The sequence below is a fragment of the Ascaphus truei genome, chromosome 1 (assembly GCF_040206685.1).
Source record: "Ascaphus truei isolate aAscTru1 chromosome 1, aAscTru1.hap1, whole genome shotgun sequence".
NCBI lineage: Eukaryota > Metazoa > Chordata > Amphibia > Anura > Ascaphidae > Ascaphus > Ascaphus truei.
In genome coordinates, this window is record NC_134483.1 from 350,326,759 (window position 1) to 350,350,506 (window position 23,748).

The 23,748-nt window shown below is 43.8% G+C and overlaps 1 protein-coding gene across 2 annotated transcripts in view; it reads left to right on the top strand.

Annotated features, from left to right (window-relative positions):
• Nucleotides 1-23,748, top strand: part of LOC142499569 (NACHT, LRR and PYD domains-containing protein 12-like) — a 96,368-nt gene that overhangs the window by 34,422 nt on the left and 38,198 nt on the right. For both annotated transcript variants that reach the window (XM_075609101.1, XM_075609112.1), the window contains one exon: nucleotides 15,423-15,506. In XM_075609101.1, the coding sequence (XP_075465216.1) occupies nucleotides 15,423-15,506 (84 nt within the window). The remainder of the gene's footprint in view (nucleotides 1-15,422; nucleotides 15,507-23,748) is intronic.

The following is a 23,748-nucleotide window of genomic DNA, read 5'->3' on the forward strand; positions in this document are numbered from 1 at the left end:
CAGGAGCCTCCATTTTGATCACTGTCCTGTTCACTATACTAGGGCCCTCGGTGCATGCAGAAACTGCCAAGTCAGGGTAAATAAAGGGGCATCCATCAGTCGGACCCTCGGGCAGATTGAAGAATTGGGGGCCATCTTCCTCGCTTATGGCCTGGCCTACATACAGCAGTACAGTACTCCATTGCAAGGTGACATCATACCTTCGCCCTCTGACCCACATATAAGCTAGCCCAGGGAGTTTCCGAACATGCGCCTGGACATCTAGCAAAGACACGCCAGCTGGGACTGCCCCCACAGCAACCACGTGGTTAGGAGTCGCGTTAACCTTCAAGGCCCATGCGTAGACCTCCTGCCTTGTGAGCACCCACATGGTAAAACAAAAATAGCACAATTGAGAAAAAAATTACAGGGCACCCCAGGTCTGAGCTCTCAGCAGCGCCTACAAATGTAGCCCTTTTTCTTACACTCTAAAGAGACTACGGGTAACTGCACGCACCTGCGGCTCCAGGAGATCTGAGCCTCCGCTAGCTGAGAGCCTGGGGTAACAGTTATTAGCGCAACGCCTCCACTTACCCAGGATCCCCGTGATGTGAGATTCCCCTGGGCAAGAAACATACACCCACATATATGATGCAACCAACTTTACTATAATGCACGGTAACCTTAGCACTCTATCATAGCAGTCAACACCTAACTTAACACTTATACTATAACATTTATCATTAACTCAGCTAAATGGTAATGTCCTTATAACGTGAGTGGCTCGGCCACGCTCTTAATGAGTATTGTCCTGTACAGTAGTGGCTCAGACACGCTCTTAATGAGTATGTCCTTGTCCCGTCACCGCATGCCCCACACACCGTGTCCTTACACTAATAGAAAGGAGTGCTCCGTGTATTAGGCCTTTGGCCACTCACTAGTGTCCCCAAAGAGTTACGCCTAAGGCGGGATCAGCGCCTGTTGACCGGTGTTGGTGCACTTGCTGTAAATACCTTCCGGTCATGGCGGTGACCGGTAACACTTCCAAAAGGATCAGACGAATCCTTGCTTGTCTTTGATGTCCGCAGTGCAGCTGCCTGGTCCCAAGCAGCTCACCAGCAAACCTGCTCCGCACGCTTGTCCCTAACTGACTACACAATAAGGTGACTGATCGCTACCACTATGGGCGTCCCTGTAGCACAGCAACCTACTGTGGCTCAGGGTTTTTTCCTAAGGGCCTGCGGGGTAAAGCTAGCCTATGCAGGCGGGTCACGGACCCCCTGCACGCATACACCCTCCTCCTTTACCTTCCGGAGCTCCTCTCACTAGCTCAACCTATATCTGCAGCAACCGCACTGCACTGCAGCAACCGCACTGCACTCAATCTGTGTCCCCTTGTCAGCGCCCACAGCACTGACAGCTGTGTCACTGACAAGACACCACACACACACCTAAGGGCAGGGTCCCTACCTTAGGGGCCTTCCCTCAGGCCTGCCTGGGACCTGGGGATTACCTTGTCTGGTGTAGGAGCCACTTGCTCCCTACACCCTGCCTCCCCCTTCCTGCTCCCAGCTCCAACTCACTCGCTCCTAAGCCCGCGAAATGTATCAATCTGCTCTCCCAGTAACCTTGCGCTCCCATTGGCCACTCTGGGACACCTGGGGTGCTTGGCCCTAAGCCTCAAGGGAACTGTAGTCCCGCAGAGGCTGCAGATACATTGGGGCCGCGTGCGCGCTTGTCCTGCGAATGCGCGATTCCCTGATGGCCGCCGCATCCCCTGCACCTTACTGCGCATGCGCGACCAACGCTCGTAAGCGCGCAACCTGTCATGGCGGCCCCCGCTAGCCGGGTGCGCCGCAGAGCCTCGGAGCACTCCCTGCTCCGGCCCCCACCTTCTCGTCATGCCGGCGGGTCCGTCGCTGCCTCCGGCGGCACCCGCGACCTCTCGGCATGCATTCATTTATTTCACACATTTATGCAGAAATTCATGACATCCGACCCCTGAAAACAAACACGACACAGAGTAGTTATATAGGACACAATTAAATACTTCTATTTCCCAATCAATACCCTTTTTTTTTCAGTTCTAGAAAGTCTATGAAGCAAATGCATGCCTAAAGTCTTAGTTTTGGTTCTTGTTTGAATTACAGATGTAGCCAGACTAAAAATCCCTGTAGTTAGGAAATGCTGCAGAAAACCGACCTCGGCCTTCTCCATTTGCATGTAGCTGCCAAGCTAACATTGAGCTACTGTGACGGAAAATACTCCCCCTCCCCCTGTTGCTCCAGGGAAATATTAGTTATGCTACATCTGCGTGACAGGACAGTGTCACAGCTGGGTCACAATTATAGGGTAACAACATACCAGTAGTCGTGAGCCAGTTCAACTTCCTCCACTTATGTGAGATGCTGAGTAGAGATGGGTGAATTTTTTGGGCGGATTTGGATATTGCGTGTGTATCGGGCGGTTCCTTTGGTCCAAGGATTTCCGTGAATCAATCTAAAAAAAAAGGCCAATTTGTCTTTTCCTGTTTTTTTGTTTTTTTTACCACCGACAACCCAATCCGTGGATTCCGCAATCCGCTGGTGAATTTTAAGAATCCAGTCCATGGATTCGTGCGAATTGCTGAATACGCGGATTGGGTTGGTAAAATCCACCAGAGAATTTTATGCAATGGTGTTTTTTTAAATTAATCTGCATGTATTGCAACTGGAACAATCTGCCGATAGATTTTACACCGCGGAACGACTTTTGAATGGAAGATCGGGAAATTTTGACATTTTCGCCCATCTCTAATGCTGAGTAATCAGAGCACAGCTCCATGGTAGCTCAACTAATTACTGTAGGGTGCAGGCTTTTTGAACCCACCATCGAGGCACAAGCAATTTATCAGGCCCCTGAATACGCCTAGGGCAAATCTGCCTAATCATCTGGGCCTGACCCCAGAGAGCTTCCGGATGGCTAAATTTGATGCAGGTGACAAGCCCCATGCGCTGGCTCAGAATCAGATGAATGGATTAAGCAGATTATCCTGGAGCAGGGGCGTAGTGCTCTAGCAGCAGACACCGGAAGTAAGAATTCGGGGTCAGACAACTAGAGCGCGCTCCTCCCCAGCCGTCCTTCTCTCCCTCTGTAATAGCTGCTCATTCCTCTGCCGGGTTATCTTCTGTTTAATGCTGGGGCCCCACACCGCATTCCATCTCTCCCTGCCTGAGAGGAAGAGGTGATGGGGAGGGGGAGAGTTAATGATGAGGGGGAGAGGTGATGGTGAGGTGCAGTTTCTTTAAGTGTTCTTTGAAAGTTTGACCAATTACTATGATTTCATCCAGGTTTACTAGACCGGAGGTGCCTTGCAGATCTGCTAATAATATGTCCATCAGCCTCTGGAAAGTACAGTACTAGGTGTATTACACAAACATGGCATCACAATAAACTCAAACAGTCCAAGATTGGTATTAAATGCAGTCTTAATTCTGTCACTTGGGCACACTTCTGCCACACCTGCCAGTATCCACTGGCTAGACCTAGAGTTGAAAATCAGCAAGCCTATGCCGGTAGGTCTAAGCGGTGTCGTCAATCCTGGGGTGGGGGTAAGCCTAATTTTTTGTCAAATCATTCAGTCGCTTATAGTTTACAGACAGACGAAAGGCCACCATTTTTCTTTCATACTAGGACGACAGGAGCTGCCCCATGGGCTGATAGAGGGAGTCATCACCTCTCTCTCTCTTAATTCTTGGAGTTGTCCATCAAACTCCTGTTGGAAATTAATTTACTCCCGCCTTGAGCAGCCTGTATCAATCTTGTGTTGCATTAACCCTGTGCAGTGTAGATTATGACCACGAGTGCTGAACACTTCTTTACACTGCAGGAAGACATTTGTTACGGCCTGCACTTGAGTTAACTAAAAAAAAGGGAGACAATCCAGTGCAAAGATTTGTCTCCAAAAAAAGTGGGAAGGGAAAAAAGGGGAAGAATAGTATGTTTTAAAATTATCTTTGATATCCAAAAATTATTAGATATTGCGTTCACATTTAGTGCCTAGAATATAGGCATTGATTCATTAGGTGAATCTCCTTCTTGGTTTGCTGTCACAGGATGTGGGGAAAATAAGAAAACACAGGACACACAGAGCGTAATATGTAAAGTATAACCTTTAAATGGTTGGTAGGTAACTAAAGAATTCTTACAATGTTGCAATTCTTTTGAGCATTGGTTAAAACTTTCTTGACACTTGAAACCGCCAGTGAGTTTCAGGGTTGAGTTTCCTTTCTGACGTCTCTACAGTGGAGACTAACATTTTGTGAACCCTTTAGGGTTTTCACATATTTCAAATATTTCAAACTTTAAATATTATTAGATCTTAATCTAAGTGCGAATAATAGATCAAGATAACTTGATTAAACAAATGAAACAAACATGATACCTTTTCAACCTTTTTTGTATCCAAAAAATGATTCAACATTCAATATCCATGTGTGAAAAAGTATGTGAACCTTTAGATTTAGTACCTGGTGGCACATCTTTGAGCAGCAGTGACTTCAACTGTTTCCTGTAACTGCTAGTAAGTCTCTCAGATCAGTTTTGAGGAAGATTAACCCATTCCTCCTTACAGAACTGCTTCAACTGGGTGACATTTGAGGGCTTTCTTGCATGGACAGCTCACTTCAATTCTTGCCACACCATTTCAATAGGGCTTAGGTCTGGACTTTGTCTAGGCCATTCTAAAACGTGGAATTTCTTCTGCAGTAATTATTTTGTAGATCTGCTTGTATGTTTAGAATCACTGTCTTGATGAATGAACCACTTTCGCTTCAGCTTTAGATCACAGACGGGTAGCCTGATATTTTCCTCTAGAATCTTCTGATATAATGCAGAATTTATAGTTTTGACAATGATGGAAAGCCATCCATGTCTTTAGGCAGCAAAGCAGCCCCAAAACACACTCTCCCCACCATGCTTGACCGTTGGGATGAGGTTCTCATTTTTTGAACGCTGTGTTTGGTTTTCACCAAACATAATATTTCTCAGTGAGGCCAAAAAGTACTACCCTTGACTTGTCTGTTCATAGAACATTGTTCCAGAAGTCTTGTAGATCATCTGTGCTCTTTGGCAAACTTCCGACAGACAGAAATGTTCTTTTTAGAGAGTAGTGGTTCCTCCTGAATTTCCTTCCATGAACACCATTGTTATTGAGTCTTTTCTGATAGTTGACGCATGAACACTCACATTAGCCATGGTGAGAGCGACCTGCAGATGTTTGGATGTTACTCTGGGGATCTTTGTGACTTTATGGGTGATTTGCGTTTTTTTTTCTTGGAGAGATTTTGGTAGGACGACCGCTCCTGGGTAGAGTGACTGTGGTCTTGAGCTTTCTCCATTTGTAGACTATCTGTCTGACAGTGGATTGGTGGAGCCTCAAATACTTAAATAGTTTTGTAATCCTTTCTAGACTGATGAGCATCAATAACTGTATTTCTGAGGTGCTCAGAGATTTCTTTTGATCATGGCATGACGTGTTTCCACACACCTGTATGGTAAAGACAAAACTCACAAAGTTTCTGATCTTTATATTGGACGGGGCCTCCCAAACTCACACTTAAAATATCCCTAATTATTTAAACACCTAATTCTAAGTATCCCCTTTTAACTTAGCTTACAAAACCAGGGTTTCACTTACTTTTGCACATACCATGTCTCTTAATTACTCATTGTTTGTCTAATTCATACATCATTTTGTTTCAAAAGACATGGAATTGGTTAATATAAACCCTATTTGATTTTTAAGAAAATACTAGTTTTGATTAAAAAAAGGTTATCATGGAAAAACTATGGAATTTTCGTAATTATCAGTGGGGTTGACAAACTTTTTCTCGCTATGGTATGTCCGTTCTGATCTTCCTGGTGTCTGACACCACCATGTGGTCTGTCTCTTCTAATCCGGGTCTCACGGGGTCTCTCTCACTCCTGCAGCTTCTTACCCTACACGTTTCACAACTTGCTTTCTCAGGGCCTCAGAGAATCTCTCCCCTGCAATACACTGGCAGTTTCACGTTTCAAGAAAGTTTTAACCAATGCTTTAAAAAATTGCAACATTGTAAGTAGTCTGTAGTTGCCTTACTAACCTTTTAAAGGCTATACTTTACATATTACACTGTGTGCCCTGCATTTTCTTATGTACCCCACATGTTCCCAGTGAGGAAAATCCTGTGACCGCAAACCGAGAAGGAGATTCACCTAATGAATCAATGCCTACTGTATATTCTAGGCATGAAATGTGGGTGCAATATCTATTATTTTTTGGATATCAAAATAATTTAAAAACATACTATATCCCCCCCTCCCTTTTTTTCACCCTTTCTTTTTCACCCTCATTTTTTTAGTTAATCTTTGTGCTGGATTTTCTCCCTTCATTTTATTCTACAATCAAAATGGACTAAGGAATAGTCTTTTTATTTCAGCAGCATAGTTATTAGGGACAGTTCACTTTGGTCACCACTTTTATATAGACTGATATTATTGATTTTTTGGGGGGTTTATATCTTGTATTCTGTCTGTATCACTGAGTTAACTCCAAACTTCTCTGCTCTACTTTCAGTTCTTCTATCAAACCCCTAGTGGTCCAAAGGATCCTTCTTTTGCCAAAACCCCATGGTTCTCTCCTCAATCATTGGGTGCTTCACAGCCTCACCTTCTGGGCAAGAGCATCCTCTTCCATCTCCACCGACACTCCACCGTGAAGCAGTCCAAACAATATGCTAGAATATATCATCTGGGGTTGGGTAGTCACATTAGCCAATCTTTCAGGGATCAGGCCCTGTTGACTTTTTCCTAAAGAGTATACAACAAGCAAAGCCATCTGACTTGCAAATTCAGGCTCCAATAGACTATCCTCCTGGTCCAGACCAGTTCTTTACTTCTTCACTTCTTTCCATATTGACTTTCCGTATCTCCCCATCTTAACTTAAAGGGATGAGAGTGAATTATCTTCCTTGGAGGGTACAGATATGGTTTCATATCACTAATAATATACATTATCATATGAGTTACCTCATAGTTTTTTTTATTACACAGTTCACAACTGTATGTCAAGTGCATTTCTAAGCCTCAAGACTGATATAACTACTGAACAAATTAGATCTGAGAGTGCATGTAATTGTTTTTTTTTATACTTTCCCTACCTTTGGGGATAGATACCTCTTTTTAGACTTGGCTAGTTGCAACTGAACTCATAGATCTCCACTTGTTGATTACTGAATAAAAGTATCTTGGCTAAAGAGTCCTGAACTTGAGGGCTGGCCTGAGGAAAGTCTTTTACAGCCAGATGTTTCAGGGAGTACCCAAACTGAGACATTTTCTTTCCTTTGTCTTTTCTCGATTTTGAAAGGGGTGTGGTGCCGGTCATCATAGTCTTCTAGCTCCAGTGCTTCTTTTAAAGCGTCTGTTAAAACCTTATAATTTTGATGCACTTCAGCTGCTAAGCCTCTCTATACTTCTCTCACCTTTCCATATACTGTAGCAATAGACCTATGAACTTTTGGCAAACCGATTCAGTTCACCCGTTATATCTGCTGCCTTTTCGAAATGTTCCAGTCAGTCAGTCCACCCTCTTTGTTCGCCATCATAGGGGATGTGAATAAAAATTGGTCTCAGAAAAACATATGACTAGATGAACTCATGAGAAATGGAGGAGTATAGGTGGATTTGGATTTAAACAGGGCTTGAGGTAGATCTCCATCTGGACCCTTGAATTCCTCCAGTAAGGCAACCATATCCTGAATAGTGTTCGTTTCAATCTCTGTGAAAGTCTCAATAGAAGCATAGATTTTTTGAAGGAACCTCTGTGGATGGGGGGCTCACCTGGGAGGTCTGAACCCAGACGTTAGGCTCCACGGGAAGTATGGCCCAAATTACATTGTCCACCTGGTAGGACCCTCTCTAGCCCAGGTAAGGCCTGGACGTACCCTACTCCATAGCTAGGGCCAGGGGTTGTGGGGGTTTAGGTGAGGGGGGAGAGGAGGGAAATCAGAGGGTGGAGGAAAGAGGGAGGGAAAGAGTGGGAGAGTGGTGAAAAAGTGTGAGGGGAAGGAGAGAGACTGTGAGACAGGGCAGAATGTGTTAGAGGGAGAGAGCGGGGGATTCATAGGGCCGAAAAATGGGAAAGTGGACACCTGCCACTCCTGCTCAACAACCCATGGAGACTCAATTCCTGGGCCCTGGGAAAGCTGTCAGCACCTGCATTGTCTCAAATACTAACTTTTCACAGATCATTGAATTAATTTCTGTCACCAAACATTTTAGCTCTATTATAAACTCTTCTATTCGTTCACTTACACCTTATACCCTGTATCCTGAAAATATTGGGGTTACAGTACATAATCTTCATATCTTTTGTAATAGGCACTAGGCACGAAGCTCTGTTATGGGTTAACAATCCCGATACGGCTTTAACAGCCAATGACTTGCATGGTAGTTAACAGCGGATCAGGTGTGCTAACCTGCAACCGGCCTTTGTGAATCTCGTAGTAAGGCCTAGATTCACAAAAGGGTGTTTAAGCGCTAGCATGCCTCTACTCGCATTCATATGAATGGGAGCTGAGGCATGTTAAAGCTTGACACTCTTTTGTGAATATATTTTGTGGGGGCTCAGGGGTTCCCAAAAAGAGCTTGCTGGGGTTTTGTATTCTGTTAACCTATTCTCAGCTGTTGGGGGTTGGTGGCTCCTCCTTCCCAGGTTTTAAGCCCGCCCCTCCCCACTTCCCTAGTTAGTAGGTTCTTTCATTCTACTGGATATAGATCCAATGTGGTCTTTCCCCCTCCTAATAGAGGTAAATGAGAATTTTAATCCTAATAGAGGTATATTAGTATTTTATCTGGTAGTGTTAGTACTTGCGAACGGGTGTCTGCCTTGTCGTTGCTCGCAAGCTTACAACGCTTTGACCAAAGGGTTAAACTAAATGACCCTTTTTCAAGAGAATATATAAGTATTTTACTGTGTATTTCTGTCACGTTGGATGTAGCATTGGGCTTCTCTGTCGTCTGTTGTATACATATGGCACGCGCAATAGCACTCTATTTTGACACTTAAATACATACATATATTTTGTGGGGGCTCAGGGGTTCCCAAAAAGAGCTTGCTGGGGTTTTGTGTTCTGTTCACTCTTTGTGAATGCAGCCAAAGTTGTTTATTCTGCTCTGGTGATGTCTTATAAATGTTCCTTCCTTTCTTTTTTGACCTTTATAAGCAGGCAACAGCACTCTTTCTCTTCTTCTTTTGACTTCAGAGGACCTCTCGAAATTAGCTCTTCGTGCTGCTTAAACTTCTACCACATTTTCTTGAATATTAGTATTTTCATGGTTCATTCTGGGCAAATGCATAGCAGCAAATTCCCAGATTGTTCTTAAAACTGCTTGTTCTTACGGGCTTTTGATATAGGTACTGTACTCTGCCTTCTCACAGCATGTACTGTTTTTCTGCTTCCTGTGCCATAACAAGCTGCTAACAGTGAATTGCTTGGTCAGGGGAAGAAGGGGACAGTAGAGATGTTTTTTCTTAAGCATTACTGTATATTCAGCCACTTCAGTAACATGCAACAGGTCTATCTTAGAGAATTAGAGAAACTCCTCAAGAGTAACACACACACACACACACACACACACACACACACACACACACACACACACACACACACACACACACACACACACACACACACACACACACACACACACACACACACACACACCTTTAACACACAGTAACCAATGATCATGACATCTAATGTCTCCTACAATGTCACATGCTCTGTAGACACCCATATATATATTTTTGTAAAAAAAAATAATAGAAAAAATAACCGAAAAGCGCTAAAAGAAACACAATTAATCACCAATACCATTATAGAAAAAACACATACAAAAGATCTCACTAAGTACAGACGAGACCACGACTATTCTAAAGCGTGACTTAAACTAGCTCGGTTACATTCTGGGTATGTGCTGGGCTAGTTTAAGGCAAGTTTAAGGCATTTCTGCATTGACTAATGACCCATAGGATTAACACAGCAGGGGTCCCTGGCAGTCCAATTCAGTTTGAATGGGACTGCCAGGGACCCCCGCTGTTAATCTGATGGGCCATTTATCAATGCAGAAATGCTGGGGCTAGTTTAAGGCATGTATCCAGAATGTAGAAACAAATGTTATATCTATGGCGCTGGGTCAACAATATATATAAATGAATAAAAGTTATATACAACCAGTAAAATGATGCACTCCGCTGGATCTCTTCCAATGAAGACAGTGAGTCATGCAAAAGAAACAAACATGTTTCTTTTGCATGACTCACTGTCTTCATTGGAAGAGATCCAGCGGAGTGCATCATTTTACTGGTTGTATATAACTTTTATTCATTTATATATATTGTTGACCCAGCGCCATAGATATAACATTTGTTTCTAGGTTCCTCATCTGACCTGGGGGGTCAGAGTTATATCACAGGCTGCGGGTCCATTTTCTTTAGATTAGCGCTACCTTTTTTCTTTGTCCAATGTATCCAGAATGTACCTTGGTGTACCTGGGTCTTTTGGGCGATTGCCACTGGTTTGTGTTAAAATAGTCGCAGTCTCTGCTGTATGTGCTTCTTCAAAGTCCTTAAATGGGATGAAAGTCCATTTGTGGTACAGTAAGTGCTTCTACTTTCAGAGAATTCACAAATCTTGCAAAAAAGTCGATTCTGTATTGGGTTAGAAGAGCAGACACATAGCTACAATGGTGCAGATTGTGAATAAAATAAAGCTAAAAATTAAAAAAGGGGGGAAAGTTCCCACTCAAGTTTGGTGTCATCACACAGCACATAGGCATGCGTGGTAGATCACACAGGGATCTCTCCTTGTCTGCTGCCTCCGTTCTCCTCCATGGGTCCCCACACTCTGGAGTGAAGTTGCTGAGTCGTGCACTCGTGCCTTCACTTCCGGGTTTGTCGAGTTAAGTCGAGGAGTGCCATTGGCTTCAGCAGCTCCCTTGGGTGCACAGCTCTGCCAAAAGATCGCCCTGCGTATTCCGCATAACCTCTCTGCTTGCTCAGGGGCTTGGATGGGTTTCACCCTTTCCAGTAAAAGTCCCTTTTATAGTATAGAATTCAAATGTGTTACAATTGCACATGTAAATAAATAATCAATGTAAGATACACAGATATATTGGTATCAAGAGTTACCACAATAGATACAGATTTTATATAATGAAATGATCAAGATTGATCTAATACAGAGTGCTTTTCCTGGTATTATACAGGTTAATAAGAGCTTCAATCAGACTTAGATCTATGCAACTAATTTTGACAGATTTATTATAAATCATTCTTCCTGGTAATGTACAGGTTATTTAGAATCTATTTTAGTGTTAGGACCCTTGAGACGTGGTCTGCCTTGGAGGGGCTCAAGGGATTACAACATTTTGGCCAAAGAGTTAAACTAAAAGACCATTTTATTCAAAAGATATCGATATCTATCTATCTATATCTATCTATCTATATCTATCTATCTATATCTATCTATCTATATCTATATATATATATATATATATATATAGATATATATATATATTTAGGCACTGTACCGTGTATTAGTGTCTCTGTCTGTGTTTCATGTTCTGTCTCTTTTTTAAAATATATATTGCCATGCTCAGTAGCACTCCTATTTGACACTTATACGCATATATATATATATATATATATATATATATATATATATATATATATATATATATATATATATATATATATATATATATAGTGGTTATTTTGGGGGTTCAATATGAGCTTATAGGGGTCCTGTATGTTTTGCAATTCTTGTTCAGCTGGTCCTAGCTGATTTGGAGGGTGGCTCCTCCTTCCCTAGTTTGAAGCTCACCCCCTCCCACTTTAAAATGGTTAAAGCTCACTCCTTTGCATCTTCATTTGCGGCAGTCTGTGGACACTATAGCGATCAAACCCGTAAGAGATGGGACGCCCAGAGTGACGTCATCAGTATGCACCAGGAAGCTTGACACGGAGCATCAGCGTGGAGTAAGCTACATCACGCATTGGCAACACTGCGGTTTCCCCCTTGGAGAAGGGACGCCACGAGTGACGTCACCAGTGCGCACCAGGAAGCAAGACACTCAGCATCAGCGTGAAGCAGGTTTCGTCTCGTGTTGGCGGCATTGCGGTTCCCCATCTGGTGAGACGAGCAGTGTCTGAGAGGTGACAAACCCAAGACCACCCAGGGGGAGACGAGTCTTTTCATCATCCAGCCCAGCCGAGCCCCGAGTGAATCAGTGCTGCTAGCTGTTTGTGGTAACATGTCCATAACATGTCATGCCTAATATCTAATTTATTAATGTACGTGCAATACTCACCCACTGAATGAAACTAATACAAATATTTATTTACTACACTATGAGGTCTTGCGCTGTTCTCTCTTTTTGTTTTTTGTTACTACAATAGATACAGATTTTATATAATGAAATGATCAAGAATGGTGAGGTGTTAAAAAATGAGGGTTTATAGAGGTTTCTGTGATGTCTCCTCCCCCTGTGAGTTTTATGTTGTGAGTAATATGTTGTTAATGCAAAAAATGTTGGAATAACCACAAAATGGAGGAAGTTTAATGCAAAAGAATTTATTGTAATACCATGTACTGCAAACAAAAAACAAATAAACTTCAAGTTATAAAAAAAAAAATGAGGGTTTATAAAAGAAAAGGAAGATATACTGTACGTCATTGACAGTGCACTCCAACTAGAAGATCCATCAAACACAGAACCAACAATAAAAAAAATAATTAATTGATTAGCTATTTATAGTAATATCTCATAAGTTAGTTATATCAAATATATTTGAATATATTACATTTAGCTTAAATAGGTAATCAAATATATTATAATTATTTTAAAATAATTTTAATTAAAAGATTATTAAAACATTATTATTATTCTAGTGGCCACGGGGAATGAACTACTTAAATAAAATGTATATATATTTAAAAATTAAAATATTATGTGTTAATAGATCCCAAGCATGTACAAGACTATACTAATTAAATATCAATCATTATTTTAAGAAAGCAGCCAAATCAATATCTATATTTAGGCCTCTAGTTGTTAGAGTTTGTAGTTTGTAAATCCAATATGTTTCTCTTTTGCACAGTTTATTCAATCTTTTCCCTCCCCTCGGTACTAAGGAAACACATTCTATACCGTTGATAGTTAAACTTTTGGGATTACAATTATGCTCATCAAAAAAATGTTTTGATACACTATGTTGTTAACCTTTTTCAATATTTATTTTGTGTTACACAAATATTTCTTTGATCATTCTTTTGGTCCATCCCCCATATCGGAGCCCGCATTCCAATAGATATACAATATAGTGTGTTCTATAGTTAATAAATTGTTTAATTTTATATTCCATTCCTGTCGTTCTTGAATTTAAATCTTTATTTTTTGGATCAAAATAGGAACATGTAGTGCATAGGTTCCCACATTTAAAATATCCCAAAGGTTTTGTTAACATTGCTGATTTTCTGATTTAGATTTTTCCTTTTTTAATTCAGTTGGAGACAGTATGTTTATCAGATTTGTACTTTTGTTATATATTATTTCCGGTCTGTTGAGTAAAAAAGGCTTTAAAATCGGATCATTTAGTAAAATATGCCAATACTTATTAATAATTTTCTTAATTGATGATGCTCCTTCGTTAAAGCTGTAATAAAATAGGGTGTTTCATTTGTTCTTTCATGTACAACAATCTCACTTTCTTTAAGCAGAGTCGGTTTTATCAGATTTTCTCTTAAATTCAGATTCTTTTTTTGTAGTGAAGAATCAATTACTAATGGATTGTATTTGTGTTTCTTGAAGCGTTCCTTTAAAATATTCACATCAGACAAAAAGTCAGTATCTCTTGAACTATTCCTCCAGACCCTCTGGAATTGTCCAAATGGAATATTCTCAATCCTTTGTCTATGATGGCTGGTGGATGATTCCAAATATCTATTGCAATCCATATTTTTTTCTGTATATTTCAGTATGGATTTCACCATCCCCAGTGTGAAATAATTCCAAATCTAAAAATTCTATTTTCATAGCATCCATACAATAAGTAACATTTTATCCCAATGCTTCATTTTTTAAGGTTATTAAAAATTGATCTAAAATTGCAGCATCCCCTCTACAAATGAAAATAATATCATCTAAAAATCATCTTCCAAATATTATCCGTCTCCCACGGAAGAGGCTACAGAGGCAGTAGACAAGGAGAGATCCCTGTGTGATCTACCACGCTATCCCCATGTGCTGTGTGACAGCACATAACTTGTGAGAAGGAACTTTGATGCCTTTTTTTAACTGTTAGCTTTGTGAATAAAATAATCTGCACATTGTAGTGGTATGTGTGCTCTTCTAACTCTATACAAAATAAATATTTTTGTAACATAACAAAATACATTATTTTCAAATAAATGTATGATCAACTAGGCAAATATTGAAATCATTAATGCTACTGTTGTGTTAACTAGACAAAGCCCAATGATTACATTCTGAGATCTTAAAATATGGGAGTCAATATTTCATTACATAGGTCAATTCCCTTAGCAGTCATATCTAGATGAATGAAGAGCTCTCTTGGGTTTCAGTGTAGATTCAAATAGAAAAGATACCTGCTATATACAGTACAGCATGGGGGCATTTGCAGTCTCACCAAATACTGTATCTAATATTAGAAACATTTTATGGACAATTTATAGTACTTCTACTTGTACAATGAAAACCATTCAACTGAATAACTTTATCTCTTGTTAGCCATAATTATATTTCCAATTTGATACTTTCGTTTTCAGACCATATTATAGAGCTAAGCATTTTAGTTACGCTATATTAATGTATAACTCACTAGCTGTCCACTGGAGTAGACCTAAGATGCGATGTTTTAGTGATTCTACATTTGTTCTTGGTATATCTCTACAATAAAGTATGTCATTTTGTGGGTTATACAAAAACACTCCTAAAATAATGTGATTTCGGGCCTTGGTTCTGGGCATCACTTATCCAAGTTCTGAAGCTATGGTGCCACTGGCTCTTTCCATTGATAGCAGTAACCAATAATTACAGTGCATAATATTTAGGAAGTAAAACGGTGTTAAGAAATATCCCTTCTCCTTTACACACACCACCCACACCACCCACACATCCACACATCCACACATCCACACATCCACACATCCACACTCTTAATTATTTGGGTACATCCAAAGATGCTGCAATTAACCTATACAACTTGCTTGACCTTCCCTCTTGCAAGTTGAGTGGACATAATGACAAACATTTTTTCTTTACATATGTTGAAAATGAAATATTAATGGTAAAAACATAAAAAGTAATAATATTAATCATACATATTCACGTTTATTTTATAGACTTGGATGGACGAATCTGAAAGACGAAGAATTTTTAGAACTTTATAAATGTCTCACCTGCAACCATACTTTGAAAGAATTATGGTAAGTAGAGGAAGAAGGCAATGAATTGCTTTTGTTTTATTTGCAAGTTCTGAAAATACCTGCTTTCAGCAGTCTATTTAAGGCACTAGATATTTGTGATGTGTTTCAAATAAGATCACGGCCACCACTAAAGATGTTATTCCATGAATAAAACATCCGTTATGTTTAGGCATATTTCTCTTCTTAAAACCTGGTGCTGCATGTCAAACATTTGTACTCCGGCTATCCTTCCTTTTTCTTTCACACCTTATGTTTATGCTATGCTGAATGCTCACGGGGCACAATTGAGATATTGTTATGGAACATACAACACATACATTATAGATGAATGTAGTCTTGCAGAATCTTTCTCCATGCAAATATGTTCTCTGGAGTAATTCTTGAATAATAGAATTTGTCGCAGAGTGTGTTTTGTATGGAGTGTGCAAAACAAAACGCTGAACGTATTCACAGATTGTTTTTTTTTTTTTTTCTAAAGTGTTTTTATTTCCTAGTCTGTATCTTGGGTAATCAGATAAAACATGTATTAGGAATGGTGTAACAGCCATATGCACCAGAAAATGCAACAATGGTGTTCCCTTGATGGTGCACTCCGCCACACAAATCTAGCGATATATTAGTTGATAATAAAAACGTAGCTTTTAAATTAGATAGGCATACTTAAAATAAATACAACAAATAAATGACAGACATATAAAAGTGCTCCTAGATAATAGTGAATTTAAAAGATGTTCATCCCCAAAGTGTACTGAGATCAGAGCTGGTATGCTGGTATTAATGATCATGTTATACACAGGGATATTGTCTTGGTCCAAGGGGGGGGAAGGGAGCGATATATTCAGGAACACACCAAAAATAAAAGATAAATAAAATAATGGTGCAGTATATTAACACAACATGGAAAATGATGTACTCTTGGCTCTGTAGAAATTCCTACTTGCAACAAGTAGAGTAAAAAACGGGCAAGGGTCTGACACTGTCAGTATATGTGAAGCTGGATCTTCAGCAGAGAAGGAGATTCTAGATGGGAATTAATTCCGCACAGGGATCATTCGGGTGATATATACTCCGATCCACGGAGGATGTGTTGTTCATATGGAATAAAAAACAGACGAAATATGGTGTAGATCGTAAACCACAATTTATCTTAATAGGTAGGGTAAGAGATGTACTTACAATAAGTACATAGAGTATGTACACATAAAGGTATCGTGAGACAGTAGAGGGCTTGATCTTGTGGAAAGGCTTGCTGTACTCTCTCCCTCTGGCTCCCACCTCACCGCCGGTGGATGGCGTCTGACGTCACTTCCAAAAAACGGGTGATGACATCCGGTTGGGAGCGGGGAAGATAGATACCAGCAGATCAGCACCAGTTCAGCAGACACCTCTGGACGTCTTCACTCAGGGGGCAGCTGCAGCAGACTGACAGCAAAAGCTCTATGCGTTTCGCTGTACGTAGACAGCTTCCTCAGGAGCGAATAAAGACCCTCATGGTGGTGTATCAATATATAGCGTGGCTAATTGAAATCCATTAACAGACATCCGTCTGTGTCATATCATTATCAAATTAACACACAGGTTCCCAGAAAGCCGGCACATAACTCTTTAATGTGGTGTCCTGAGGTCAGTCAGTATAATGCAGGTATAGTTCATGTTAAACACAGTTTGATCTCTCATGTGTTTAACATGAACTATACCTGCATTATACTGACTGACCTCAGGACACCACATTAAAGAGTTATGTGCCGGCTTTCTGGGAACCTGTGTGTTAATTTGATAATGATATGAGACAGACGGATGTCTGTTAATGGATTTCAATTAGCCACGCTATATATTGATACACCACCATGAGGGTCTTTATTCGCTCCTGAGGAAGCTGTCTACGTACAGCGAAACGCGTAGAGCTTTTGCCGTCAGTCTGCTGCAGCTGCCCCCTGAGTGAAGACGTCCAGAGGTGTCTGCTGAACTGGTGCTGATCTGCTGGTATCTATCTTCCCCGCTCCCAACCGGATGTCATCACCCGTTTTTTGGAAGTGACGTCAGACGCCATCCACCGGCGGTGAGGTGGGAGCCAGAGGGAGAGAGTACAGCAAGCCTTTCCACAAGATCAAGCCCTCTACGGTCTCACGATACCTTTATGTGTACATACTCTATGTACTTATTGTAAGTACATCTCTTACTCTACCTATTAAGATAAATTGTAGTTTACGATCTACACCATATTTCGTCTGTTTTTTATTCCATATGAACAACACATCCTCCGTGGATCGGAGTATATATCACCCGAACGATCCATGTGCGGAATTAATTCCCATCTAGAATCTCCTTCTCTGCTGAAGATCCAGCTTCACATATACTGACAGTGTCAGACCCTTGCCCGTTTTTGAAGTGAAACTTCCTTAGTGGCACCTCATTCGAACTGGGGCAAAAATGAATTGTGGAGACAGAAATGAAACGGATGTGACGTCAGTGCTGGCAGTTGAGGCCGGGCTGTGTTCTGGCTCAGCCCGACCCCAGCCCGACCCCAACACTGACATCACACCCGCTCCACAAATCAGATGCGGCGGCGGCGATAGCCGCCGGCGCCGCTCCTAATGGCCCCCGCTCCCCCCACATGGCTGATAACATGCGGCGGCGGCGATAGCCGCCGGCGCCGCTCCTAACGCCGCCATTCCCCCCGCACATCCGCTGCCAAGCCGCGCATGCTCAGTAATGATGGGGACTGGAGGAAAGCCACGCATGCGCAGAAGCGGTTGGCAGCGGCGCCGTTCCCCGCCCGCTGCCACGGCTGTTGACATGTGTCCCCGTCTGCTGCCCGGGACAGCAGAGACCGCCCGACCGGGACAGCCCCCCACCCACCCTTTCCTTACCCGAATGGGACCTCCCTCCCAGCCCACACATGGGCCCGCCTAACTTCCACTACCGCTGCCATGCCGCGCATGCGCAGAAGCGGCTGGCAGCGGCGCCATTCAGCCCTCCAGTGACGCGGGCGTTTGCGGGCCCCCCAGGAAGCGGTGGTACAAAAACCCGGGCGCAACCCGCGCGGACCCCCCCCCCCGGACCCCCCACACACTGATGGACCCCCCCGGACCCCCCACACACTGACGGACCCCCCCACACACTGACTGACCCCCCCACACACTGACTGACCCCCCCCGGACCCCCCCACACACTGACAGACCCCCCCAGACCCCCACACACACTGACTGACCCCCCCAGACCCCCACACACACTGACAGACCCCCCCAGACCCCCACACATACTGACTGACCACCCCAGACCCCCACACACACTGACTGACCCCCCAGAGACCCACACACACTGACTGACCCCCCAGACCCCCACACACACTGACTGACCCCCCCAGACCCCCACACACACTGACTGACCCCCCCAGACCCCCACACACACTGACTGACCCCCCAGACCCCCAAACACACTGACTGACCACCCCAGACCCCCACACACACTGACTGACCCCCCAGAGACCCACACACACTGACTGAACGCCCCAGACCCCCACACACACTGACTGACCCCCCCAGACCCCCACACACACTGACTGACCCCCCCAGACCCCCACACACACTGACTGACCCCCCCAGACCCCCACACACACTGACTGATCACCCCAGACCCCCACACACACTGACTGAACCCCCCAGACCCCCACACACACTGACTGAACCCCCCAGACCCCCACACACACTGACTGAACCCCCCAGACCCCCACACACACTGACAGACCCCTACACACACTGCCTGACCCCCCCAGACCCCCACACACACTGCCTGACCCCCCCAGACCCCCACACACACTGACCCCCCAGAGCCCCACACACACTGACTGACCCCCCCAGACCCTCACACACTGACCCCCCCAGACCCCCACACACACTCACAGTCACACGCACACTCAGTCACACACACTCAGTCACACTCACACGCACACTCAGTCACACGTACACTCAGTCACACGTACACTCAGTCTCAGTCACACGCACACTCAGTCACACTCAGTCACACGCACACTCAGTCACACTCAGTCACACTCAGTCAGACGCACACTCAGTCACACTCACAGTCAGACGCACACGCAGTCACACGCACACGCATAGTCACACGCACAGTCAAACGCACACGCTCAGTCACACGCACACGCTCAGTCACACGCACACGCTCAGTCACACGCACATGCTCAGTCACACGCACACTCAGTCACACGCACACGCATAGTCACACGCACAGTCAAACGCACACGCTCAGTCACACGCACACGCTCAGTCACACGCACACGCTCAGTCACACGCACATGCTCAGTCACACGCACACTCAGTCACACGCACACTCAGTCACGCGCACACTCAGTCACACGCACACTCTGTCACGCGCACACTCTGTCACGCGCACACTGTCACGCGCACACTCTGTCACGCGCACACTCTGTCACGCGCACACTCTGTCACGCGCACACTCTGTCACGCGCACACTCTGTCACGCGCACACTCTGTCACGCGCACACTCTGTCACGCGCACACTCTGTCACGCGCACACTCTCAGTCACGCGCACACTCTCAGTCACGCGCACACTCTCAGTCACACGCACACTCTCAGTCACACGCACACTCAGTCACACGCACACTCTCAGTCACACGCACACTCTCAGTCACACGCACACTCTCTGTCACACGCACACTCTCAGTCACACGCAAACTCTCAGTCACACGCACACTGTCACACGCGGAATTCACACTGCCTGACCCCCCCAGACCCCCCCACACACTGACCCCCCAGAGCCCCACACACTCTGACTGACCCCCCCAGACCCCCACACACTGACCCCTCCAGACCCCCACACACTGACCCCTCCAGACCCCCACACACAGTCACACGCACACTCAGTCACACACACTCAGTCACACTCACATGCACACTCACAGTCACACGTACACTCAGTCACACTCAGTCACACGTACACTCAGTCACACTCAGTCACACGCACACTCAGTCACACTCAGTCAGACACACACTCAGTCACACTCACAGTCAGACACACACGCAGTCACACGCATAGTCACACGCACAGTCAAACGCACACGCTCAGTCACACGCACATGCTCAGTCACACGCACGCTCAGTCACACGCACACTCAGTCACACGCACACTGTCACACGCACACTCTCAGTCACACGCACACTCTCAGTCACACGCACACTATCAGTCACACGCACACTATCAGTCACACGCACACTATCAGTCACACGCACACTCTCAGTCACACGCACACTCTCACGCACACTCTCAGTCACACACACACTCTCAGTCACACGCACACTCTCAGTCACACTCTCAGTCACACGCACACTCTCAGTCACACGCACACTCAGTCACACGCACACTCTCAGTCACACGCACACTATCAGTCACACGCACACTATCAGTCACACGCACACTCTCAGTCACACGCACACTCTCAGTCACACGCACACTCTCACGCACACTCTCAGTCACACGCACACTCTCAGTCACACGCACACTCTCAGTCACACGCACACTCTCAGTCACACGCACACTCTCAGTCACACGCACACTCTCAGTCACACGCACACTCTCAGTCACACGCACACTGTCACACGCGGAATTCACACTGCCTGACCCCCCCAGACCCCCACACACACTGACCCCCCAGAGCCCCACACACTCTGACTGACCCCCCCAGACCCCCACACACTGACCCCTCCAGACCCCCACACACTGACCCCTCCAGACCCCCACACACAGTCACACGCACACTCAGTCACACACACTCAGTCACACTCACACGCACACTCACAGTCACACGTACACTCAGTCACACTCAGTCACACGCACACTCAGTCACACTCAGTCAGACGCACACGCAGTCACACGCAGTCACACGCACAGTCAAACGCACACGCTCAGTCACACGCACATGCTCAGTCACACGCACGCTCAGTCACACGCACGCTCAGTCACACGCACACTCAGTCACACGCACACTCAGTCACACGCACACTCAGTCACACGCACACTCTCAGTCACACGCACACTCTCAGTCACACGCACACTATCAGTCACACGCACACTCTCAGTCACACGCACACTCTCAGTCACACGCACACTCTCAGTCACACGCACACTCTCAGTCACACGCACACTCTCAGTCACACGCACACTCTCAGTCACACGCACACTCTCAGTCACACGCACACTGTCACACGCGGAATTCACACTTAGTGCAAATAGCTAATACAGGGGATGTGTGCCGAGCATGCGCATTCTAAGTCAAATTTATTTGCGTTTTGTCATTGAGATTGTATTTTTATTTTTAATTAAAACATCACCAACACCAACACAAATACAATTTCTGTGACAAAAGTCAAAGAAGTTTCACTTACTATGCGCGTGCACAGCACACACAGCTTTTTTTTTTTATTCTACTTGTTGTAAGTAGGAATTTCTACAGAGCCAAGAGTACATCATTTTCCATGTTGTGTTAATATACTGCACCATTATTTTATTTATCTTTTATTTTTGGTGTGTTCCTGAATATATCGCTCCCTTCCCCCCCTTGGACCAAGACTGTTTCTGTAAGGAATCCTTACATATTCCTTGGAAGGTTGAGCAGTATTTTTTGTGTTACATACCTTTTCACAGTGTTTAAATAATTTGTCACTTTAATATGGGTGTTGTTTAGCGCCGATACAAATCACTTGGGTTCATACACAGGGATACTACCAATGTGCCTGGCTTTAAGTAATGCTCAGTCTGTTAATACCACTCAGTCTATATACAATTGACTAACAGGTTTCATTAGTGTAGGTTCAGTGAAAAAGATACTGATCAGCCTTAAAGTATACATACATGTATGTGTGTATTTTGGTTTTAATGTGGATAGCAACAGTGTGGTCACACACTCAGACTGACATAATTAGGTAACTTAAATGCATGTTATCCTAAATACAGATTTGCCTACACACTGAAACCATCTCTCAATTAAGGGCGCAGGTTACATAGTTAATGCATGTGTTATGTACACTGTTTGGCATAGACCCTTATAGTAGTTAGAACGGAGGTTGCCAGCCCTAGCATATGTCACTCTTCCTATATAGGGTTAAGTAATTTTTTGCCTAGTATTAAAAACTATTTTAAGTACAGTATGCCTATCTAAATTAAAAGCTAAGTTTTATCATCAACAAATATATCGCTATATTTGTGTCTGATGGAGTGTATGATCAAGGCATCTCTTTTTCTATGTACCCGCTGTTGCATTTTCTGGTATCCTACTCATATCCCAGGTAGCACACACCTACCAACACAGTATTCTGTGAGTTGAGCGAGATCACTTAATTGATCAAATCCAAGAAACCTACGAAATCTGCATTTATTTTGATGAAACCCAATTGTTTTATTTTTACTACGATACAGAATCGATTAAAAAAAAAAGTGGCAGGTGTACTTAAAGTTGCCTGGTCCTTCCTTGGAATTTGTATCTAGTGGTCCTGATTTAGGGGGGCACGAACAATTTTTGAGTGAGGGTGCTATGCATACAAAATCAGTAATACACCTACTGTACATTACCATAATGCAAAAAGGTCTAAAGTCATAGGGAATAGAAAGAAAGATAGAGTTCAGAATACATTTAATTGTGTGTGTGGCTTACTGCAGACTGAGGAGGTATGAAATGATGGAAACAGATTTGTTCTGAGCATATGCATGGGTTAGGCCTGAAAGAGGGTCCACCCTGGGGTAGATATGGTAAACTATGGAGGAGGAAAGGGTGGAGGAAAACTGAAACAGCAAACAAAGGGAAATGAGGAACGGTGTGTATTTAAGGGAATTGGGAGAGGAGCCTATGGCCTTCCCAACAATCACAGCCATTTTACAGTAGAACCTGGTAACTCTGACTCCAAAGGGGCCTGTAATGCATTGTTTTGCAATAGATTGCTGACTTGTATAAGTAATTGGCAGAACACATTTAACTCAAATGGGTAATCAAAATGTATATTTAGGCCATATCACCACCAACATTTCAGGTCCCACAATAGTAGTGTTCTCAGGGCTCTCCTCCCATGTCAGCAGTTGTTTTAAATAACCTTTATGCAAAGAGTAAAAATGTGGCAATGGATTGTGCTGGCATGAGCTATCAAGTAAGGTGGCTGCAGTGGGTCAGAACACGGCCCTATGTTTGCTCCATAGTGAGAGCGCCCAAATCTTGCA